The sequence below is a fragment of the Lipotes vexillifer genome, unplaced genomic scaffold (genome assembly GCF_000442215.2).
Source record: "Lipotes vexillifer unplaced genomic scaffold, Lipotes_vexillifer_v1.1 scaffold213, whole genome shotgun sequence".
In the NCBI taxonomy this organism is placed as follows: domain Eukaryota; kingdom Metazoa; phylum Chordata; class Mammalia; order Artiodactyla; family Lipotidae; genus Lipotes; species Lipotes vexillifer.
This window is the reverse complement of record NW_006780610.1, coordinates 6194298-6219946: the sequence shown is the minus strand read 5'-3', so window position 1 is coordinate 6219946 and position 25649 is coordinate 6194298. Positions and strand designations below refer to the sequence as shown.

At 37.4% G+C, this 25649-nt stretch overlaps 1 protein-coding gene and 1 pseudogene across 1 annotated transcript in view; both read right to left on the bottom strand.

The window, feature by feature from the left end:
- Positions 1 to 25649, bottom strand: part of ZMYM6 (zinc finger MYM-type containing 6) — a 43922-nt gene that overhangs the window by 11641 nt on the left and 6632 nt on the right. The window contains exons 2-13 of the mRNA XM_007453846.1: positions 21580 to 21664; positions 20509 to 20758; positions 16971 to 17145; positions 16681 to 16872; positions 11999 to 12149; positions 10961 to 11076; positions 9866 to 10141; positions 9542 to 9692; positions 6581 to 6753; positions 5282 to 5432; positions 3931 to 4065; positions 3312 to 3352 (exon numbers count right to left, since the gene is read on the bottom strand). Coding sequence (XP_007453908.1) covers positions 3312 to 3352; positions 3931 to 4065; positions 5282 to 5432; positions 6581 to 6753; positions 9542 to 9692; positions 9866 to 10141; positions 10961 to 11076; positions 11999 to 12149; positions 16681 to 16872; positions 16971 to 17145; positions 20509 to 20758; positions 21580 to 21664 — 1896 coding nt within the window. The remainder of the gene's footprint in view (positions 1 to 3311; positions 3353 to 3930; positions 4066 to 5281; positions 5433 to 6580; positions 6754 to 9541; positions 9693 to 9865; positions 10142 to 10960; positions 11077 to 11998; positions 12150 to 16680; positions 16873 to 16970; positions 17146 to 20508; positions 20759 to 21579; positions 21665 to 25649) is intronic.
- On the bottom strand, positions 24319 to 24740 carry LOC103084216 (ribonuclease P protein subunit p20 pseudogene; annotated as a pseudogene).

Below are 25649 nucleotides of genomic sequence, written 5' to 3'. Positions count from 1 at the left end.
TATTTTTGATAGTGAAGCAATCTAATGTTTATCAATAGGCAATAGATAAATAAAATATGGTACCTATATACAATATTATACAGCAGCAATAGGAATGTACCAAATCTATTAAATATCACATGGATATTTTAAAAAATAACATTAATTATTTTCCATGGATGTGTATATATGAATGTGAAAGATTAAAAATGGTCTGAAAGGACACACACCAAACTCAGAACAGTAGTTGCATCTAGGGTTGTGAAAAAGGACTGAAGGTAGTGATTCATTTTTTAAAAAGGAGAAAAAAGGGAGGGTAGAAGAAAAAAAAAACAAACTGTGAGCTAATAAGCCAAATCTATCAATGGTTAATTCTGGATGGAGGGAATACAGTAGAACAGGGAGTTGGCAAAATATGGTTCATGGGCCCACCACCTATGTTTGTAAATAAAGTTTTACTGTTCCAGTGTTTTACTCACTCATGTATTGTCTATGGGTACTTCTGCACTACAATAGCAGAGGTGAGGGGTTGTAACAGAGACTGTATGCCCTGCAAAGGCTAAATATTTACTCTCTAGACCTTTATAGAAAAAGTTTGCTGACATTTGCAGTATATTCTCTTCTTTGCACTTCCCTGTATCTCACCTTTCCCCCAAATTTAAGACCACTTAAATAACCTGAAGAGATTCAGACCAAAGTCCCAGAGAAACAAAGAAAAGATTCTAAAACTGTCAGGTTTTTTTTTTTTAATCATAAAAATACTACATTATTTATTATTATACTTTTTATAGACTAAACTGAAAATATTAATCAGAACTATTCTGTAACATAGTTTAAATGATTGGTGAATTACAGAAATACTCCATATAGGGAAAACATATATAGGGCAGTCACATTTAATATGAGGGATATGTTCCTGAAAATCCTGAATAATTCAAAACCAACATAATTCAAGACTAATTGTCCCATACATATAAAGTAGAGGAGGGATGCATTATCAGAGTCATAAGCCTATAACCAATATAGAATATTTTTATAATACATATTAATAATACTTATTAATATAAGGTACATTAACAATGATTCATTATACAATTAGGCAGTTAATAACAAAACTATTAATCCTACAACACGGTGATCTATTAATAATGTAATTTTAAGATATAATTTAATGTACAATACATAGCACACATATAGACACAAAATTAACTTAATGATAGTTCATTAACTAATGTGGTATACTGCCTGAAAATAATTAAGTAGAGTTATCACCATCTTCCAACAACACTAATAATGGGAGAGTTAAGAGATATCGAACTAAGTAGAATAAACTATCTCTCCACATTATGGTGAAAGCTGGTCTGATTCCCTGGAAGACTTTTGCTAAAGAATGAATCTAATGAATCTAACATGGTTTGGTTTTTTTTCTCATTTTTTCTTTTTTCACTGAGGATTTCTTGATATGCAGACACACTGTCCGTCTTTCGCCTTGCCACCATGGAACCGCAATCCACATTTGGATCATCTTCAAATACAGCAACTGGTTGCTGAAATATGGTCAAAAGTCTATGCCAGTCACTTCACTGCTAGTTGATGTGTTAAAGACCCAGGCTAATTGCTGGGGCCCTCTTCCTGCTACCTTTGTTTTTCTAATTCTAGCAAGTCTTCCTTTATTAATCCCTGGGCAACAACCCAAGCAAATTTTCAACATTCCTTTCAACAACCTTGCACAAATTTACCTTCTTTACCATTTTCATAGCTTTTTTTTTAAAATTAATTCATTTAGTTTTGGCCGTGTTGGGTCCTCGTTGCTGCACGCGGGCTTTCTCTAGTTGTGGCCGAGCAGGGTCTACTTTGTTGCGGTGCGCAGGCTTCTCACTGCAGTGGCTACTCTTGTTGCAGAGCACCCGCTATAGGCGAGAGGGCTTCAGTAGTTGTGGCTCATGGGCTCTAGAGCACAGGCTCAGCAGTTGTGGCTCACGGGCTTAGTTGCTCCACGGCATGTGGGATCTTCCCAGACCAGGGATTGAACAAATGTCCCCTGCATGGGCAGGCGGATTCTTAACCACTGCACCACCAGGGAAGTCCGTTATAGCTTCTTTATTAGCAGATGTTATGGTGTCTTCCAAGTTAAAGCCTCTTTAAGTTCTGGTAAAGCTGAAATGTTTTGACAGCTTCAGTGTTAGCAGATATAGCTGGCCTGCTCATTTTTATATTCTTAAAACCTTGGTGGGCTTTAAAATTGGAAAGCCAGCCATGACTTGCAGTAAACCTTTTTGTCTGTGTTGCCTCCTTTCAAATCATCAAAAATACTTCATGCCTTAGCACAGATGATAGCTTGGCCTTAGGGATGCATTATGGCAGCACTGATTTTGCAGCTGTGTTGCCAGGATTTCTTCCATTTATTCCATTATCCTTGCCTGGTTACAAGATAATTTTGTGAACTAAAGAATGTACCTGCTTTAATACTGCTTTGGGGTTTTTTGAGCATTATCTCTAATACTCTGCAGGGTGCACTCTCCTAAATTAACAGCATGAGATATCATAGCAATGGTCTGGCCTTCTTCACAAAGTTTTATCACATCTAACTTCTGCTCCAAATTTAGAATTTGGGGCACACTTTTTAGTATAGCATCACCACTTAATGAACCTGAATGACACTGTTATATGATATCAATATTTAAAAAAAGATTTGAATTGTATCAAGAGCAAATGTTAAGAGAGCAACACAACAGTGACTGAAAACATTAACTCAAGATCTGACACATTAAGTTCATGTGATATTGATAAAGGATGATAGGAATTTTGTTTTCCTGCTAAAGTGATGCTGACATGGGACAACAGTGAGATAGTCTGCAATTCTTTCAGCCTGCCAGATTTGAAATTATGTATTTCTTTAAATTTTTTTTTAATCTTGGGAAGTTTCACAATAAAGTGGGAATTTAAATATATTTTTATTTTGCACTATTTTCAGCCTCATATAATTCAAAGATGCATAAAACAACAATATACTGAACTTTTTCAAGAGACCTTCTAGTCTAAAAGAAAAATACTTGAATGTAGTAAAAGAGAAAAATAAGCAACCAGACGGAATTAACAAGTATTTAAAGAAACTAAGGAACCAGAACACAGTAAAATCAGGGATGCATTCTTATTAATAATGATCTAACTTTAAGATTCAAAAACAAAAATCAGTGCATAATATATTACTCTACTTTTTAAAAAGACTAAGCAGCAAATAGACATGAACTCAGACATACATTAGAAGGCTATATCCAAAACTAAACGAAACCCAAGGGGCATTAATCAGGAAAATATTTAATAAAACTTACATCTTCAATGATCTTTGCTGCCTCTTTAGTATTAACTGCACCTGTTATAAATTAAAACATACATTATCCCTAGAATAACATTATCCCTAGAATATACAGAAGTAAACACTGAAACCAAGAGGTTACTTTCCTCTTGCTAAGGTGGTCTAGAGCCTAGTCCAGAATTTCTCAAAAAATGGTACAAGGAAACTTGGCATCAATACTACCTGGGGTGCTTGGTAAAGGTAGGGATTCCTGGGCCTAATTCCATCCTACTGTATTAGAATCTCCGAAGGTAAAGGCAGCGATATTAAAATCAATTGGGAGATTGGGACTGACATATATACACTGACATGTATAAAATGGATAACTAATAAGAACCTGCTGTATAAAAAAATAAATAAAATTCAAAAAGAAAAATAAATAAATAAATAAAATCAATTGGGTTCTTAAAAAAATAAACTATACATGCCACTTCCTTCCCTATACATGCCACCCTGCTTGCTACCCACTTCCCTCAGAGACAGAGGGGCATGTTTCCTCATATAAACATATATGTAAACATTACCAATAAGAGCTATTTACCCTAGACAACACTCACCTCTACAGTCTACCCAAATGCCTTTACATCAAGTCATACCTTTTAAAACAACATTCTCTGTGAGCTGGGCAGGAGATATTTTTGCCAATGACACCACATTGGTTATAACTGGTATTGTATTTGTCCTTGCAGAAGGGAGCTCCACTGAAGCAGTTTGTGCCTTAGAAATATTTACTGATTAAAATAGACAAAAAGGTAAGACCTAGTATAAACAAAAGGATCACACACACACATTAAAAAAAACCCTGTTTAACAGCTAAGTTTCAAGGTACAATGCAAATATCTAACTCTGTATAATGTTGGGTTGGGTGACTCTGTTCAGATTAGTGTTCATTAGGACTTAAAGGGTACCTGATTCTCTAAATTATAAACTTCAACTGATACTTAATAGGTGAAAATACAGGTATCAGCTTCAGGATTAACCGGACTTTTCCATTAGTGAATACTAAAATTCCTACACCTAAGCTTGATTCAAATAAAAATTTAACATGCTAATTTTTATAAGTAAGTTGGTGATGTAGCTGTCCATCCACATAAAAACAGTGGCTTTGTTAACCCACATTATACAATGAAAATTCTACCACCACCCTGACTGGTCTTACGGAATGAATGATAACACAAAAGATTAATGCAAGGCATATGTGATTAAGGTGATGATTAATAATATGGCAAAGGCAGGCAAAGGCCAGACTTTAACGTCAAAGCACATGAATTCTGCAAATTCAGCAGCACGCCAGGCTCTGAGGAGAGAACGTAACATCAGATGTTTTTAGTCTAACACAGAGAAGTGCTACTTCAGAGAGCTACTTTCAGAACACGCCACATATCTACTCACCTGGATATTCTGACCACATTAGCTGTCCTACTTGCAAAATTATTTTATTCTTAGCCAGGAAAAACTTCGCTACCTGTGAAGAACTGGTCTACTTTATTTTTTCTGATATAATTAATGTGTTGTTCTTTTTTCCTTGGCTACAAGCAAGCTCTGGATCAAATCTGGCACCAGTCACAGCAACCATATTAACATACTTATATCCTCTTCCTTTGTTTGCCCTGATGTTCTGTTTTTATTTCTGGTTTATTAACTGAATAGCATATATCCCTTAGTGTAAGTTATTTATGTACAGATAAATTCAATCAAATCTAATTTTCCTACAAAATCAGTGCTTATATGCTTATTGATTCCTTGGTGTGTTTGATTTTGATAGCAAAAGGCATCAGGATTAATTTTCCCTCAAGAGCAATCTTTAAGAATTCTTACAGGAAAATTTAAGGAAATTCAGGCTATTTGACTCCAGTGAAATTTGTTTTATTCTATTATTTACAACTGTGTGTGCTGATAGTAACTTAGGACTGACATAAAGACCCCCTTAGCCAAGTTTAACTTTACCTTTATTTTGTGACAGAGGGTCATTCATAATTTGCTGACGATGACAAAACTCCATGACACAAAATAGGTTACAGAAATGTTTGATGTTTCCTCGCCATTTTATGGACTCACTTAGCTTACCCTGTCGTTTACAACCATCACACTTGGCCATCTGAGAAAGAAATGTAAAACAGGATAGGCTTAAAACTATAAAATAATGAAAATATAACACTAATCATAAAATCAGAGGAACTATGAAAACAGGATACATGAGTCAGTTGAGATCACAAAATGTAAGGTTCCTACCTTAAGACACTGTACTTAAAAATATATACACTATTTGTTTCGTATAGATGCCCTCAATTGAGAGGATATAAAAGTTATCTCCTGTTTTCAAAATTACTGATGAAGGAATCTAAAGATAGGCTTTTTTTTTTTTTTTTAACGTTAAGAGGTAGCCTACTGCAGTATAAAGAATATGGGCTTTGGAGTCATAAAGATTTTGACTCATTCAACAAATATCTAACTAGATATCCTTCATCTTGAGCACTGAGATAGGTCTTGGTCATATAATTATGAAAAAGACCCCCAAAGAAAGTTATATGTTAGGTAGGTAGACAAGTAAACAGGTGATTTCACTGGAATGTTACAGGTGCTGTCCATCACCTACCAGCTTCTTCAGGGGCACATTACTTAACCTCCCTGGACCTTACTTTTTTTCCTTATTTATAAACAGGTAATACTATACCTACCTCTTAGGATTGTGGTGAGGAGTAAATGAAGTAACACTTATGAAGCACTGGACAAGTATTAGTGGTTCAATTAATTATAGCTTTCATTGTTAGCCTTTCAAAAAAAATTTTTTTACAGAAGGCAGGTGAGGGGTAAGGAGGTCAGAGTCATTTGACCTATGAAGTGAGAACAAGGTCTGACTTCAAATTTCTCAGAGTAACCTTCTGAATGAGAGAGCAACTTAAGGCAACATAACTATGTAAAGTTCTAACTAAAAAAACCCCAAAGTTATAAATAAGGTCCGTGTGCCTTATAAGAAAGCAAAAATTAAAGGAACATATCTTCAAACAACAACAAAGTCTCCCGAAATTCTATACTTTTTTTCTTTTATTTATTTATTTATTTTAAATTCTATACTCTTTACCCCAAAGATTTCATGTTTATATTCAATTGAATTTTGCTTTAGGAGCCCATAATTTATTTACCCAATTCTAAACACCCAATTTTTCTTCACATAATCTGAACATATTTCAAATAGAAAATAATTTGTACGAACTTCAGAAAGACAAAGAGATATATTACATTTACCTGATAAAACAGAACAGTAAATTTGGTCATGCAGTCTTCACAACAAAACTCTTCTAACTTGCCCTCCAATCGATTTTCTACCAAATTAGGGGATGTCTGTGAACAATAACTGCACATCTTACAGTAGTTTCCCCATCGTTCTCCAAAGTCACGGGCAGAGAGGAATTTGCAAACTGAGAACCAGAGGGATAAAAGCAAGAAACATCAAGTTTATATAAACTTGAGGACAGTAAAGTGAGTTTCTACAGTCTTAGATAGCAACTTTAAGCTAATTTCTAAATACCTGACACAATTATTTGCCTCTAGGTTAAGACAGTCTTATCTATATTCACAAAACAAACACATCAGTTTTGAAACATAAACTCTAAATATCAGGTCGTCTATATTCAGAAACATCAGAGGTATTGGTTTGGCCAAAAAGTGCCTTCAGTTTTTAAGTAAAAATAAAAGACACATTTTTCATTTTCACTAAGAACTTCATTGAACAACGTATTCACCCTTTTGTTCCACTACCTTCTGCCATTTTTCAGGCAACTTCACAATTCCATCTTCACAAAACTTTTCTATCTTTTTGAGCAAGGAACTGTTCAGGTGCCTTTTACTGTCTTCTACAGAATTGAAATTCTTCCCACTAAAAGAATTTTGTAAAGACCAAAATAAAAGGAAATCCAAAGGTGCAATGTCTGGTGAATACAGTGGATGAATCAAAACTTCCCAGCCAAGCTGTAACAGTTTTTGCCCGGTCATCAAAGAAACATGCGGTCTTGCGTTATCCTGATGGAAGGTTATGCGTTTTCTGTTGACGAATTCTAGACACTTTTCATCAAGTGCTGCTTTCAGTTGGTCTAACTGGAAGCAGTACTTGTTGGAATTAATCGTTTGGTTTTCCAGAAGGAGCTCATAACAGAGGGCTCCCTTCCAATGTCACCATATACACAACATCACCTTCTTTGGATGAAGACTGGTCTTTGGTGTGGTTGGTGGTGGTTCGTTTTGCTTGTTCCACGGTCTCTTCCATTCCACATTACTGTACAGTATCCACTTTTCATCGCCCGTCACAATTTGTTTTAAAAATGGAACACTGGGACTTCCCTAGTCGTGCAGTGGTTAAGAATCTGCCTGCCAATGCAGGGGAAACAGGTTCGAGCCCTGGTCCGGGAAGATCCCACATATCACGGAGCAACTAAGCCCATGCGTCACAACTACTGAACCTGCTCTCTAGAGCCCGTGAGCCATAACTACTGAAGCCCACGTGCCTAGAGCCCGTGCTCCACAGCAAAGACAAGCCAGTGCAATGAGAAGCCTACGTATCGCAACGAAGAGTAGCCCCTGCTCACCGCAACTAGAGAAAGCCCGCACACAGCAACAAAGACCCAATGCAGACAAAAATAAGTAAATAATTTATTTCAAAAAAGAGAGAGAAAAAAGCCAAGTTCAAAAAAACAAAACAAGGGCTTCCCTGGTGGTGCAGTGGTTGAGAGTCTGCCTGCCGATGCAGGGGACACAGGTTCGTGTCCCGGTCCGGGAAGATCCCACATGCCACGGAGCAGCTGGGCCCGTGAGCCATGGCTGCTGAGCCTGTGCGTCTGGAGCCTGTGCTCCGCAACGGGAGAGGCCACAACAGTGAGAGGCCCGCATACCGCAAAAAAAAAAAAAGAACGTCTTCCTTACGTTTAAGTAGAGAATTGCATGCGGAAATACAGTCAAGGTTTTTTTCGCTTAACTTATGTGGAACCCAAACATCAAAGCGATTAACGTAAGCAACCTGGTACAAATGATTTTCAATGCTTGATTTGGATATTTTGAGTATGTCAGCTGTCTCCAGCGTGGTATAACGTTGATTGTTCTCAATGTCTCAATTTGATCACTATCAACTTCAACTGGTCTACCCAACCGTGGAGCATCGTCCAGAGAGAAATCTCCAGCACGAAACTTCGCAAACCACTTTTGACACATTCAATCAGTCACAGCACCTTCTCCATACACTGCACAAATCTTTTTGTGTTTCAGTTGCATTTTTACCTTCCTTGAAATAATAAAGCATAATATGCCAAAAATGCTTTTTTTCTTCCATCTTCAATATTAAAATGGCTACATAAAAATTCACCATTTTTTAAATTTTTTTAATTTCTGCCCGTGTCGGATCTTAGTTGTGGCACACAGAATCTTCGCTGAGGCATGCGAGATCTTCTCGTTGCAGCACGCAGGCTTCTCTCCAGTTGTGGCATGCGGGTTTTCTCTAGTTGTGGCACGCAGGCTCCAGGGCACGTGGGCTCTGTAGTTTGTGGCACACAGCCTCTCTAGTTGAGGTGCACAAGCTCCGTAGTTGTGGCGCATGGGCTTAGTTGCCCCGTGGCATGTGGAATCTTAGTTCCCTGATCAGGAATCAAACCCGTGCCCCCTGCGTTGAAAGGTGGATTCTTTACTACTAGACAACCAGGGAAGTCCCCCCAAATTCACCAATTTTGATAAGTCTTTTTTTAAATGCACGCTGATATGACAGCTGTCACATACAATCTAACAAAATTGTTTCGAATGAAGTTAAAGAAAACTAAGTGCTACTAGAGCCATCATACAGAAAAAAATGAACCAACCTTTTGGCCAACCCAATATAAAAGTTTCTTAAGCCAAGAAGCAGTAATTGCCTAAGTACCCTCTTTATGAATGGGTGCAAAAACAAAAAGATCTCTGAAGTCATACCTAAACTTACAAAGAGATTTTCTATATACTAATACCATTGACCTAATTATATTTTGAAAGTTTTTCTTTATTGAGATTATTATAACATTTAAAATGATAGACTTTAAAGTGAATTAAGTATAAACTCAATAAAAAAGCTTCAAATTATACTTCATAAAAGAAATTACTTGAAAATTAATTGTGGATTAACAGCTCAACTCATCATGAATTACTTCATAACAACCATATGCTCTGTGGCCAAAACTGAGCTTTTTTCTTTACCTTCACTACAGAATGGCTTATCAACCCCTGAGAATCGTACAGTCTCCTTTATAATTTTCTGCAGTTTACAGTAGTCACACATTGCCATAACTTTATTTCTCTTTTTGTATTCATCAGAGCAAATCTTGCCACAAAACAGAAACATTTTACCCTGCAGAGGAAGAACAGTCATTAATATCTAATTAAATTAAACAGTTGCTTTATTGTTAAGAAATCCTTTTCTTTCTCATTTCAAAGCAAACCAAGGGACTGTCAAAGATGAAAAGACAAAAATACTTCTATTAGATAAACTCATATTCAATCCCTTCCACGAAATCTCTTTACCTTGTAGAAAAGAAGTTCTGGTTTTGCGGCAAACAGATGGTTACAGTGCTGACACTTGAGTTTAACAACTGTATGGGTTAAAGCAACTTGCTGGGACTGAGCAGAAGGAGGCTGGAGATTGGCTGCGGCAGAGCCACTGACGGAGCTGGGGGAAACGGCAGAGGTGTTACCTCCTCCTGCTGACACTGCTGACCCAGAAGGTGGACTTACAACCACTTGGCCCTGAGACAAGGGCACTGCTGAAGAGTTTGTTCCTTTTGGCTTGTTAAATACATTCTGAATGAATACAAATAAGGCAAAGATTTTATCAACTGAGAAGTAAGGTAACTTGATCAATTTCATTTTCTCATTTTAATAAATTAATTCCCCCCAAACGTTTCTTGAAAATTTTATTGAGTAGTTCACAGAAAGAGTTGAAATGGCAAACTTCCAGTATAGGACAGAGAAATGCAACAGTAAAAGACTGAGGACTAAAATTCAGGCTTTCCAGACAAAGATCTCTAGTACATGACTAATTAATAAATTAGAGCAGGCCTCTCCTTTCCCCCAAGATACCCCTTCACCTGCACTCCCATTACCAACCAGCCTCTCATGGCTATTAAGAGCACAGTGGCCACCAGTAGTCTCTTTCTCCCTGGTGCCAGGGATACTACATCAGGCATCTTCCCACCCAGGAGGATGGGAAACTCTACCCTTTCCCTGTGTATCAGAGAGGAGAGAATGGGACAAGTAAGTGGAAGCTTCCATATCCACGCCAGGAGTCATTATGTATCTGGCCCAGGATGAAACGAAGGGACACATGAGCACATCACCATGCCACCTATCCAAACCACAGCCTAGCTTCCATTCTTTTGAAAAGGAGAGATCCAAGTGAGAAGGTGGGAGAGAAAGGTAGTTTAGGTGAGCACTCTGAATTAAGAAGGACTGAGGGTCAAATCTTGGGCTCAGACATTTTGTAGAAATGACCTCTTGGATCACAGCTGAATAGAATTTTTTTCTTTCTAACTTAATAAGCATGGTCCTTCAGCAGTTAACATTTGCCATAGACCAACACCTAAGAGAACTGCAAGGGTAAAGTACTACCTTAGGTCATACCTGGAAAGCCACCACACAACTGGAGCTGCAGAAGCTGTATATAGTTCCATTGGACATGGCTAGGTGATACTGAGGGACTGCTGAGGTTTTACAGCTATGACAGAAAACCTGGACACCTTGGTAGCAAAAAATAAAAACCAATGAGTAAGTTACACAGATGAACAAATGATCCAAAAATGTATTAGGAGAGTAAAAAAACCAAATATTCAGTAATATGCAAAACAAAACTGAAGGAACTTTACAATAATATGTAAAGCTAACCTCCATTAAGTCCCACTTATGCAAAAATTAACTTGAAACTTATATGTGTTTTTTCTCTCTTTTCACCTATGAAATTACAAAATACTTCAATCAAGAGAATCACTGAAAAACTTTGTCACTTAAAAATCAGCTCTTGGGCTTCCCTGGTGGCACAGTGGTTGAGAGTCCGCCTGCCGTTGCAGGGGACGCGGGTTCATGCCCCGGTCCGGGAAGATCCCACATGCCACGGAGCGGCTGGGCCCGTGAGCCATGGCCACTGAGCCTGCGCGTCCGCAGCCTGTGCTCCACAACGGGAGAGGCCACAACAGTGAGAGGCCCATGTACCGCAAAAAAAAAAAAAAAAAAATCAGCTCTTTGTGGGACTTCCCTGGTGGTCCAGTGGTTTAAGAATCTGCCTTCCAATACAGGGGACATGGGTTTGGTCCCTGGTGGGGGAACTAAGATCCCACATGCCACGGGGCAACTAAGCCCGTGTGCCACAACTACTCAGCCAGTGTGCCACAACTAGAGAGAAGCCCGCGCACCACCACAAAATATCTCACATGCCACAACTAAGACTCGACGCAGCCTAAAATAAATTAATTAATTACTTTAAAAAAATACTGCATGGATCCTTCAAAGAAAATAAAAATAAAAATCAGCTCTTTGAAACTAAAATAACCTTGGGTCTTTATTTAACCACATAGATCAGTTTAGTTTGTAACGAAGTGAAAAAAAGCAGTCACATTCTTCTTTGATAGTTAAGAAATCTATAAACTTATCAAACTTAAATATTACCTGAAGAAATAACTGTCTTAACTCTGTAAGCAGATAAGCAATTAATAGAGCAGAAAAGCTCTGTTTTTCCTGAGTCGTTCGTAGTCTCAATCATTTCAGCTGAGGGCCTCAATGATTTCCCCAAGGCATATGGAGGAGTTTGGGCTGAATTCTATTAAAATAAAATAAGATTTAGATACCTAGTACAAGCACACGTATATACATATGGTTTAAGGAAAGAAAAAGAAAAGCTACCTACAAGCAAAGCCTTTGGCTAAAATATTTGAGCATGACAATGATAGCAGCTACACTAAGTACAGACTTTCCTAAAAGTTGGGATGTAGGAAAAATAAGTTCTTTCAGACAATAATACAGGCATACCTCATTTTATTGTGCTTCACTTTATTATGCTTTGCAGATACTGCATTTTTTACAAATTGAAGATCTGTGGCAACCCTGTGTCAAGCAAGTCTATCAGCGCCATTTTTCCAACAGCATTTGCTCACTGTGTCACATTTTGGTAATTCCCGCAATATTTCAAAATTTTTCATTATTATTGTATATTTTATGGTGATCTGTAATCAGTGATCTTTGATGTTACCATTGTAACTATTTTGGGGCACCATAAACCATGCCCATGTAAGACTAGCTAAATTGATAAACGTTATATGTGTTCTGACTGCTCCACTGACCAGCTATTTCCCATCTCTCTCCCTCTCCTCAGGCCTCCCTATTCCCTGAGACACAACAATATTGAAATTAGGCCAGTTAATAACCCTACAATGGTCTCTAGGTAGTCAAGTGAAAGGAACAGTTACACGTTTCTCACTTCAAATCAAAAGCTAGAAATGATTAAACTTAGTGAGGAAGGCATGTGGAAAGCTAAGAGAGGCCTAAAGCTAGGCCTCTTGTGCCAGTTAGCCAAGTTGTAAATGCAAAGGAGAAGTTCTTGAAGGAAATTAAAAGTGCTACTCCAGTGAAGACACAAATGATAAGAAAGCAAAACAGTCTTACTGCTGATATGGATAAAGTTTTAGTGTCTGAACAGAAGATCAAACCAGCCACAATATTCCCTTAAGCTAAAGCCTAATCCAAAGCAAGGCCGTACCTCTCTTCAATTCTATGAAGGCTGAGACAGGTGAGGAAGCTGCAGAAGAAAAGTCTGAAGCTGGCAGAGGTTGGTTCATGGGTTTTAAGGAAAGAAGCCATCTCTAAAACATCAAAGTACAATGTGAAGCAGCAAGTGCTGATGCGGAAGCTACAAGTTATCCAGAAGATCTAGCTAAGATAATTAATGAAGGTGGCTACGTTAAACAACAGATTTTCAATGCAGATGAAATAGCCTTCCATTGGAAGAAGATTCCACCTAGGACTTTCACGCTAGAGAGAAGTCAATGCCTGGCTTCAAAGCTTCACGGACAGGCCAACGCTCTTGTTAGGGGCTACTGCACCTGGTGACTTTAAGTTGAAGCCAATGCTCATTTATTATTCTGAAAATCCTAGGGCCCTTAAGAATTATGCTAAATCTACTCTGCCTGTGTTCTATAAATGGAAAAACAACACCTAGATAACAGCACATCTGCTGACAACACGGTTTACTGACTATTTTAAGCCCACTGTTGAGACCTACTCCTCAGAAGAAAAGATTCCTTTCAAAATATTATTGCTCGTTGACAATGCATCTGGTCACCCAAGAGCTCTGATGGAGATGTACAATGATATTAATGTTGTTTTCACACCTGCTAACAAATCATCCATTCTGCAGCCCATGGATCAAAGAGTAATTTTGACTTTCAAGTCTTATTATTTAAGAAATACATTTCATAACGCTATTGCTGCCACAGATAGTGATTCTTCTGATAGAGCTGGACAAAGTAAATTAAAAGCCTTCTGGAAAAGATTCACCATTCTAGATGACATTAAAAGCATAAGTGATTCATGGGAAGAGGTCAAAATATCTACATTAACAGGAGTTTACAAGAAGCTGACTCCAACTTTCATGGATGACTTTGAGGGGTTTAAGACTTCAGTGAATAAAGTAACTGCAGATTGGTGGAAATAGCAAGAGGACAAGAATTAGAGGTAAAGCCCAAAAGATTTGACTCAATTTCCACAATCTCAGGACAAAACTTTAATGAACAAGGAGTTGCTTCTTATGGATGAGCAAAAACAAGTGGCGTATTGAGATGGAATCTACTCCTGGTGAAGATGACTGTTGAAATGACAAAAAAGGATTTAGAATATTACATAAATTTACTTGATAAAGCAGCAACAGGGTTTGACAGGATTGATTCCCATTCTGAAAGAAGTTCTACTGAGGGTCAAATGCTATCAAACAGCTCTGCATACCACAGAGAAATCATTTATGAAAGGAAGAGTCAATCCATGCAGCAAACTTAATTGTCTTATTTTAAGAAACTGCCACAGCCACCCCAGTCTTCAGTAATCACCACCCTGAGCAGTTGGCAGCCATCAACATCGAGGCAAGACCCTCCACCAGCAAAAAGATTACAACTCGCTGAAGGCTCAGAGGAATGTTAGCATTTTTAAGCAATAAAGCATTTTTAAATTAAGGTATGCACATTGTTTTTTTAAGACATAATGTTATCGCACACTTCACAGAATACAGTATAGTGTAAACATAACTGTTATATGCACTGGGAAACCAAAAATTTGTGTGTCACTTTACTGCATTATTTGCTTTACTGTGGTGGTCTGTAACTGAACATGCAGTATCTCTGAGGTATGTCTATAAATGCCCTCTCTTTCTAAAGGTGAAGAAAAGACATAATCTATCTAAGTTAGTTATCTAGTAAGCTGCTTTCCTAGCTACAGAAACTGGATGAACTCAATCACATGTCTCTAAAACTCTTAAATGATGAAATGTCTATAAATACTATTTTAGAATTATTTAAGGATTAGCTCTTTACTTTTTGAAAGGACCCACACAGACCTGAAACATACCTCTTTCAATCAAGAATACATATTATATATATATATATGTATATATATAAATTATATTCGTGTATATGTGTATATAAGAATTGATACTAATCTTGCTTTATCACAGTGGTCTAGAACCAAACCCACAATATTTCTGAGGTATGCCTGTAAAATATAAACTGAAAAAAATTAGTAACTACTCATATATATTAGCAACAACAAAACACATTAAAAGTAATAACTAATTAGTCATAACATACTTCTCTCATCACAAATAATCAGAGAGGACCAAGTAATCCATGAACCGAAAGACCACCCTCAGGACAGACTTGGACATCAGTCTAGGATAGAGTCTACCATCTTGAAGGTTACTTAACTAGGAACACTCTTTATCAGGAGATAGAAAAGATGTTTAATGTATATTAGGAGATTCTACAGAACTACCTGTAGTTCAAGCTGAGTTTCATAATAAAATTTGCCTGTAAGGTTATTCATGTTTTAAGAAACAACAACAATAATAATGCTACCATTTATATAAATTACCAATGTTATTACTTACTGAGTGCTTACCATGAGCAGGCCCCACACTAAGCAATTTATATATACTATACCATAAAATCCTTTCAATAACATAGTGAGATACTTTAAAAAAATTATATATATTTTTTTAAAATTTAAACAAACTTTAAATTAACAAATAAACAATAAAGTAGGAGACTAAACTTACTTCATCTGGCTCCAAAGTCCAAGCTCCTAACTGCTACACTACACTGTCACTGACACAATATAAGGTCTTTTAGTAATGAATTAAATAGGGAAGTAAAAGGTAGGAAAATATAAATTGCAAAGTTACAATACATAATCTTCCTGGTAAAAGACGAACATCATTCAAGCAGTTGATAGGGTATAATACCAGTAACAAAATCAGGAATGGAAATGATTTTTGGAATACATATATATATGTATATATATATACACACATATATATAAAACATGGATTTTATTCTTGTGAAAGTAGTAACCAGACTGCAAAAAGTAGCTAAGTTTCTAGAAAAGAGATACTTTCCAAAGATGAACATCTATTACCAACTGCTCAAAGGAATTAAAAATAAACCAAACATCCTAACTGAAAAAAACTTTTAATTATCATTTATACCTTTTTAAAAAATAACTTTTTAAAGACCCCATATTATTCAGCAATAATTAAACTGACACAAATTAATATATTTAGTAATGAAACTAATAAATAAAAATTAGCTAAAATTTAAAAAAGGCAGTTGGAAAATAGAAAAAAGGAAAAAAAAAGCTACAGTATTCTAATAAGGCAATGTTGCCAGAATAATTACAATTCATTCCAAAAAAAAATTTAAAATATATATTTTCTAAAAGGAAAAAGATGTTTTATATTTGCTGATTGTATCATCTTTTAACTCTTGGTCATAGTTTATTCACAATAATATGGGGTTTTCTTCACTATCAATATGTCACAGAATATTTCAGACTCATAGCAAATCATGAAATTATATTTGTGAATTCTTGGCCATGAAGGAAACTCTAAAAAATGACCTAGTTCACCTATATCATCTCACTGTCAAAATCAACCCTTACAGCATCAGAATCTATCCCATTTTTCAGGAGGGGAAATCACACAGCAAGATCAACTGATGGGAAGAGCTCACTCTTTTATTCTGCACTTCATCCCTGTGCAGCCATCTCAGAAGGGGTAAGCCCAACTGTACACAACAGACTGATATTCATACCTGTTTATATGCTGTGATACTTGTTGAACTAAAAACCTTCTGGGACTGGCAAGGACCAGAGCTACTATAGCAATAGCTCCCACAGTTCTCACAACAGTTCATGGTAAGGTTGTTGGTAGAGTGAAATTTTGAAAAACAGGCATCACTACAAAGACCATGTACCACATTTTGATATTTAACTTCAAATCGAATCTAGGAAATAAAAACACATACAGATACAAAATAAGCAAAGATGGTTAAAAACATCTAATCTGTGAAGAGAATACCAATAACGGTGAAATGTAACTTACATCAGCATTCTTCTGACACATACTGCACCTAGTTGAAATGCTATTGGTATATATGGTAACAACAGGTTTTTTCTTTAGCTCATAAGAAGAAAGGCATGATTGGCTGCAGAAATCTTTGCTAGGAGAGGAATTTTCAAATCGGGTTGTGATCACATCCTTTGGATTTAAAATGTCTCTAAAAATAAATAACAAAGGCAAAATGAAATGTGTTCTTCGTAATTGTAATTTCTTCCTCTTTGTGAGCTAAAATAACTACATTTACTAACGGCAGCTATTGTATAGTAGTAAATGGGTAGCCCTGGAAAAGGCATCTGGAAAACTGGGTTTGATGATTAGTTCTATTACTTATCATCTGAGTGACAATGAGTGAGGCAATTACTGTCTCAATTTCCTCATGTATAAAATGGAGTTTATAATACTGAATTCATAGATGTGTTGAAGGAGAACTACATTTAAAATATATCTAGCCAGATGCTCATGAAAAAAACATTGAGGCTTCCAGTTCCAACCAAGTTTCATCCACTGGAGCCAACAGAACAAGTGGCCATCCCACAACTCCAGACCACAAAACACTTGTCCTCTTACTAGCCAGTAGCTGCCAAGAGTAGAAACATGAATGAAATAAGGAATGAAAACACTTTTTATTTAAATGTAAGATTTGGGAAACAGATGAACTACCAAAGATTAGCATTAAAAATTAGCATGGTATATAAATCTTCACTATAACTGAAGAGACCAAAGATACAAATGACAGACAAAAGCGCTATTAAGGCTTGGTATCAGAGGACAGATGGAAACAAGAATGAAACAAAAAGAATACAAATAACTGAGTTGTTCTATGAGACTTGTAGAGTTATTCTGTAAGAGCTAATTGTTACAATAAGCACTGCCAGTAAAAACAGAGACTAAGTTATTGCCATTCTTCTGACAAGTATAAAAACTGAAGGAAATAGTCATTAATTAGAAACACTAGTTTCTAATTAATGACCACACAGTAAAGAAAATTAATGGCAATAATATTATGTACTACAATAATGTACTGGGTCATTTCTATGTGCCAGACATTGGTCTCTTTACTCAAATTATCCAATTTAATTATCAAAAAACTCTGTAAGGTAAGTATTATTAGGACACCAAATCAGAAAGGTTAAATAATGACTTGCCAAAGTCATTCAGTTGGTAAGCAGTGAAGCCAGAATACAAATCGAGGCAGTCTGATTCTACAGTCCATGGACTTCATCATTCCACTATTCTGCCTTCCATCCTGTACCTTTATTATACAGAACTCCATGGTAAACTACGAAAGAATAACAACAGCAACAGGGACTTCCCTGGTGGTCCAGTGGTTAAGACTCCGTGCTCCCAATGCAGGGGGCTCAGGTTTGATCCCTGGTCAGGGAACTAAGATCCCGCATGCTAAGATCCTGCATGCCGCACCACATGGCCAAAATAAAAAAAAATTAAAAATATAAAAAACAGCAATAGAGCACTACTTTAATGTTCTAAAACTCACCTAGCCTTACTAATATGACAGTGAATCTTGGAAACCAAGTGGATATGCCTACATGCAGACGAAGTATTAATTTTGAAAAGTAATTTTTCTACTAAAATCAAAGCAATTAAGAATTTTATTTAATAATGTAAATCTGCCAGTGCTATGTATATATAAGTAAACCAATGAGAATGACTTTTTAATGAAAATCTGTGCACATAAATATAAATGCATTCTAAACTTTATACATCCAAATATATGTTACATCTTAACATTCATCTTAGAGAAACCATACGTCTCCCAACAACATGGCTCAAACATTTTTTCTAATTTCTCTTTTAGTTTATAAGAACTCTAAGCACAACTTTTTAATTTTATAGTCAGAGACCATGTTTAACAGTATGACTCAGTTTAATCATCTACAGTAGTCAGCTGGTAAGACATCAAGTAACTTTTGGCAATGTGCAAAAATCAAACCCCAGCTTGAAAGATTTATCACCTAACTTAGTCTAAAGGAATGTTTCACAGCCTCTGAAGGCAATGCAAAAGCAAGAGACAAAAAAAATTTTTGAATAACAACAGCATTGTGGTAAAAAGCCAATGACAAGAGCCTCTACTTTTAAGAGAATATGTATTTGGATGTATAGGCAGTGTTATGTTCTTTAAAATTTAATTAATTTCCTTTTGATATTTGATATGTTGAGATTGAATATCTAAAAACAAAAAACTAAATTTACTCTTCCAGATCAGTTTCATGAGAATGACATAAAAGAGTTAAAGTAAGGTATTAGAAGGGCATTTTGGAACAAAACTAAATTTGAATATTTAAGTAAAATGTTTTAAAATGCCTCTTTCCTTTTAGTTGGGGATTTCCATTTTAACAGGATCTACTTTTAGATACCTAAGGCCAACACACCAAGCAGATAAAGAAACTATCATATATCGCCAAAGACAAAATAGAGGCCTATAAATTATATGTTAAATATACATAATACCAAATTTATTATTAAAAATAATAGGATCCCACTTACTAAGCATTTGCTATGTGCTAGGTCCTGTGCCAACACTGTCTCATTAAAACCTGAGGAAGTAGATACTATTTACCAATGAAGAAACTAAGGCTTAGAAAGGTTAAATATCTGGCCCAAGGTCATATAGCTAGTAAGTGATAGAGCTACAATCTAAAACCAAGCTCTTAACTTTCCTTGCTCTACATTAGTGACTACTAACAACACACTGTATTCCTAGAATTGCACTACCACACAAATAGGTAAAACATGCCAAATTCTTCAAACTTACTGAGGTAGAGAAAGAAGTTTATATAACTTCATTGCTATTTCTTCCTCTCTCTGCATCTATGCATTATTATAAAGTAACAATGACCCCCCCAACAAAAGCTCACAAGGACTTTTCAGGAATAAATGCATTATTTTTGTGGCCATTTGCCTTCTAAAGAATTAAATAACTTTCATATACTATTATAAAGGTGATATTATTTCATTCTATACTTCAATAACATTCAAGATAACAATTTTGAATATTGTTGTCTACAATTACAGTAGACGTACAATATAGGAGTGGTCCTATGGTTTCTCACAAATAATTTATTTCTTTCTAATTGAAAGAGATAGGAAAACTGGTCTAAACAATACTTTTTTACATCAAGTCACTTATTTAACTTTACAAAACTTTAGAATTTGCAAACTTCTCAATTAGCTAAAAAGTATTTCCAGGGAGCGCGGCTTCCCTGGTGGCGCAGTGGTTGAGAGTCTGCCTGCCGATGCCGGGGACACGGGTTCGTGCCCCGGTCCGGGAAGATCCCACATGCCGCGGAGCGGCTGGGCCCGTGAGCCATGGCCGCTGAGCCTGCGCGTCCGGAGCCTGTGCTCCGCAACAGGAGAGGCCACAACAGTGAGAGGCCCGCGTACCGAAAAAAAAAAAAAAAAAGTATTTCCAGGGAAATGAACTAAAGAGATTTAAAATAGCAATAGCATATTTGAACTAAAAACACTTAAAAAGTAAGGGATATAATTAAGACTTTCATACTTTGAGCAGTTTGCACAGGTTTTCTTGGGAGGAGGTGGTAGGCAGACAGGTGAAGAATATCCGATGATGCACCTTGTGGAGCAAAAGAGCTGAGTAGATCCTGTCTTATGAAATGCAGTTTGCCCCTTATAAAGCATTTTTTTGCAACCAGAACAAAAAACCTGAATAGCTACGGCTGGAACTGAAGGAAGCGATATATTTGGGCCAGATGATGCAAGAGAGAGCTGAAAGCCTGGGGTCAACTGTTGGGCTATAAAAACAAAATAAGAAAAAACAACAACAACAACAAAAATTGTTTTCACATCAACATGAACATATATACATTCTCTATTTTTTAGGACAAATTCCCTCAGTCTTGAAATCCAATATTGAGGCAATAACCACTCTAAAACAGGTAGCGTCAAACTTTTTAACCATGACACATAGTTAGAACTACATTTCACATTATAACCCAAGAGACACACACATACCTCTGTATGTGCATGTGTGTGTATATGTATATAAAATTTAATAACTGAAACAGTAGTTTCATGAAATAATATGCTTCCTTACTATATGCACCACACTCTGATATACAGTTGACCCTTAAACAACTCAGAGGTTAGGGGCGTCGACCCCACGCAGTCAAAATTCCGTGTCCTGCTATCTCTGTCTCAAAAGCAAAAGAATTGATAAATGACTCATCCAAGGGCAGGAAGCTGAAACAGTGTGGATAGAATCAGGACTCAAACCCTAGTTCTTCTGATTCCACATATTGTGATCTCCAATAGAACATAAAAATGTCCCCACACTTAGTTAACTTACAGATCTGTAGAATAAAAATACAGGTACTATATTTATTGAAAAAAATCACCTGTAAGTGGAACTGCGTAGTTCAAACCCATGTTGTTCAAGGACCAACTGTAATTATATTCCACTTTTTAAAATACTGTTCAAGACCAGCTAGCCAGTTTGAAAAGCACTGCTTTGTCTAAAGGAAGAAAAAGACTTACATGAGGTACTTTCCCTCAATTCTACTGGTCAGAATATAACAAATACTGATTCTAACTAACTTACAGTTCTGTTTCTTACCAAGAGGACTGTCACTGACTGAAAAGACAGCACTAATTTTCAGTTCACTTTCTTGAGTTTTCGGCTTTGAAGCATGTACATATTCCTTAAAGAAGAAAAGAAGAGAGAGAGAAATGAATACAGTGTTAGTACTGAGGAAACTAGAAATTCAAACAAAAAAATAACTGTCATATTCATCTCTTCTATATTATAGTCGTAATCGCCTTGAAATACCTCAAAAGTCAAAATTTACAAGTTATTAGACTAGATTTAATCTTTTTCTTTCTTTCTTTTTGGCTGCGTTGGGTCTTCATTGCTGCGCGCGGGCTTTTTCTACTTGCGGCGAGCGTGGGCTACTCTTCGTTGCGGTGGGCAGGCTTCTCATTGAGATGGCTTCTCTTGCTGCGGAGCACAGGCTCTAGGTGCACAGGCTTCAGTAGTTGTAGCACACAGGCTCAGTAGTTGTGGCTCATGGGCTGTAGAGCACAGGCTCAGCAGTTGTGGCGCACGGGCTTAGTTGTTCCGTAGCATGTGGGATCTTCCCAGACCAGGGCTTAAACCTGTGTGCCCTGCATTGGCAGGCGGATTCTTAACCGCTGCACCACCAGGGAAGCCCTAGATTTAATCTTTACAAAAAGGATCTTTAGAATTGAAGAATCTTTTATGATAGTTATATCTACTTCTCAAATGCAATCTTGTTATATGGGAGTAATACACAGCTATTTCAATGCTGAGCACTACCCCTTTTATAGGCTGTGTTTATAACGGAGCAATAAATGAAATTAAATCTGAATGATTTAGAGTTTGGATCAAATTAGTAATTTTAGCCAACAGATTTGCAAGTGGCATATCTCAATGTCAGAAAAGACACGAGTTTCAATGCAATCTGCTCATTATACAAAAAAATCAACACAGCCTAAATCAGGTTTATCTTTAATGTATTCTTCAAAATGCTTTAAAATAACACGTAATCATGAAAGAAATTAAAATACATATACCTAACTTGAAAAAGAGTGCCCTTTATTCTGAGATCAGAACTACCCTACATTCTGGAGCGGCGGGGGGCGGGGGTGGGGGGTGTTAAAACAGCCTTACGTATTTCAAATAAAGTTTATTTATTTTTTTAAATGACAGTGTTCTTTTTTTTTTAGTTATAGTATTTTATTTATTTTATTTGTGACTGCGTTGGGTCTTCCTTGCTGTGCGCAGGCTTTCTCTAGTTGTGGCAAGTGGAGGCTACTCTTCGTTGCAGTGCGCAGGCTTCTCATTGCGGTGGCTTCTCTTGTTGCAGAGCACAGGCTCTAGGCACGTGGGCTTCAGTAGTTGTGGCTCGCGGGCCCAGTAATTGTGGTGCATGGGCTCAGTAGTTGTGGCATGGGGGCTTCAGTAGTTGTGGTTCGCGGGCTCTAGAGCGCAGGCTCAGTAATTGTGGTGCATGGGCTTAGCTGCTTCATGGCATGTGGAATCTTCCCGGACCAGGGCTCGAACCCATGTGGCCTGCACTGGCAGGCGGATTCTTAACCACTGCGCCACCAGGGAAGCCCTCAAAGTTTTTTTTGTTTTTTTAATGAAGTTCTATTTTTAAAAAATTTATTCATTTTATTTTTGGCTGCGTTGGGTCTTCGTTGTTGAGGGCTTTCTCTAGTTGTGGCAAGCTGGGGCTACTCTTCATTGTGGTACACTGGCTTCTCGTTGTGGTGGCTTCTCTTGTTGCGGAGTATGGGCTCTAGGCACGTGTGCTTCAGTAGTTGTGGCACGCAGGCTCAGTAGTTTTAAAAAAAAAAAAAAAAAAAAAGAGTCTTACTTTTTTGAAACAATGGTGATAATAAATGGTAGTTGTATTTTTTATCTCCCTGTACTTAGCAAAATAAATGACAAATGTATCAGTTCCCAAAGTTACTTTGGAATTTCTTTGGAATATTAAATGCCAAAGATTAAGAACCACTGCATTAATTTACCACTTCCCATGATGTACGTTATGGCACCAAACAAACTGCTGCCTATAAGGTAAGAATTATTGAACCTTCTTTATGGATGAGGAAAGTGAGGCTTAGAGATGTTCATCAACTTGTCCAAGGTCACAAAGATACTAAGTGCACAGATGGGAATCAAACCCAGGTCTCTCTGTTTCAAAATCCATGCTGTCTCCCTCCTAAATGTACAAATACAATAGAACATAATTACTATAATGAATTCAAACCCTGGTCCCCAATGGAAATTAAGTTCCCCTGTTGTAGCTTCTCCCATCTCCTTTCACTCATAGCACTTGTCATAATACATCATATCATATTTGTTTGGGTGATAATCTGTTTAATGTCTAACACCCCTCCTCCTCCCCCACATATACACTAAACCAAAAGGACCATGTCCACTAGGGACAGGGACCATATCTGTTTTTCCACCTCTGTACATTCAACACCCAGCAGAGTCAACATAACAAAGAAGACTATGGGTTCCGGGAGCAGACAGAAACAGGTGTGATCCTGGTTCTTTTTTTTGCAGTGGGGTGGCCAGGCACCAACACAACTTGATACGTTTGACTGTATAGGACAATGGTTACAGAACACAAAGATTAAGAAAGACCCACTGCTTGGGCCCAAGAAAAGACAATATTCTCCCTCTGAATTCATAGTCCTGGGGCTGCAAGGAGGACAGGCTTTTTCCTACAGGCCTCTGGTAGAAGGTCCATGACCTTCTCAGTAGAGCCATATCTGAGCCTAGCTGTATACGGTGGGTGGATACAGGACAGCCTCATTTCAATTACTTGGGTGCGACCCTGAAGACACAGATGTGGATGGCTGAGTTGTTGTAGATCTGGGTCAGCAGCGCTCACGTGTAAGTCTCTGGTTCCAGCTCAACGACAAGCTCCACAGTGGAGGTACTGGCACCACCTGCAGGGACCTGAAGCTGCCAGCCTGAAGCTATAGGGCAATGTTGATGGTGCAGTTGATGGCCAGGCCCAAGCCGTGGATGTAGATCTCAGTGCGTGAGTTCTGACCCCATGCCCGTCCGTCCAGCAGTTTCTGGCAGTGGGCCAGCTGGGCCTTAACGTCAGTCTTCATGTTGACAGAAATGTCATTGGGCTTCCGGTGCAGGCAGTGGGGAAGCCGCTTCCACAGGGTGTACTAAACCGGGTCCAGCTCAGCCTCGACGGCCCAGCGGGGCTCTCGATTTTCAGCCATGCTATGTGCCTCCCTCCGGTCCACAGTGTCCTCCACGTGTATGTGGCCCACTCCCCTGCCAGGCCACTCAAGCATTGCGCCAACCAGCCAGAATACAGAATGCTGCCCATGACCCCAAAGCCCCAAGAAGGGGAGAGAAGGAAAGGGGTATGCCGCAGGAATGACAGAAATGCCAGAACACTATCGATCCCGGTTCTTAAACAAGTTATTTAATCTTTCTCAGTTTCAACTTCCTTATCTATAAAGATAATATTATCTAACCCACTGGACTAGATTTATGGGGGATAAATGATTTAATACAAATAAAGTATGTAGTGTGATGCCTTACAGTTAGCCAGAAGTTAAACATGATTTAAGAACAAAAATACTAGCTCTTATTATTTTCATAATTATGACATTGAATAAATATTTGTTGAATGAATGAATCTAAGTTAATTCAATTCAAAGTGGACATTCAAGTTCATTCAATTCAAATGTTCTTAAACGTTATACTTAAATAACAATATTTATTTATTGGCACTTGCAAAAAGAGGAGGAAGTTAAAAGTACCTATATACACCTCCTTCAACTTACCAAAAAGAACACTTAAGACTCAATAAAAAATTGTCTTACCATCAATTCAATCTCTAGTATTTTTCTAATACGCCTGTTACATTTCCCTAGTCAGTTTCTTTTACTTCATAAAGTAACTGTTCCACACCTCCATCACTCATAAGTCCCAACCCCACATACTTCCGACTCAGTAATGTTTCTATTTCACCAAGAAAATAGAAGCAGCTAAGTAAGAATTCCTGCAACATCCTGATTCCCCCCCTCCACCATGCCTACAAATTGATCAGCAAACTGTTCTTGAACCTTACAGGAAAAGGCAACCTTCTCAGTCATGACTAAAACAGCGCTTATGTTCAG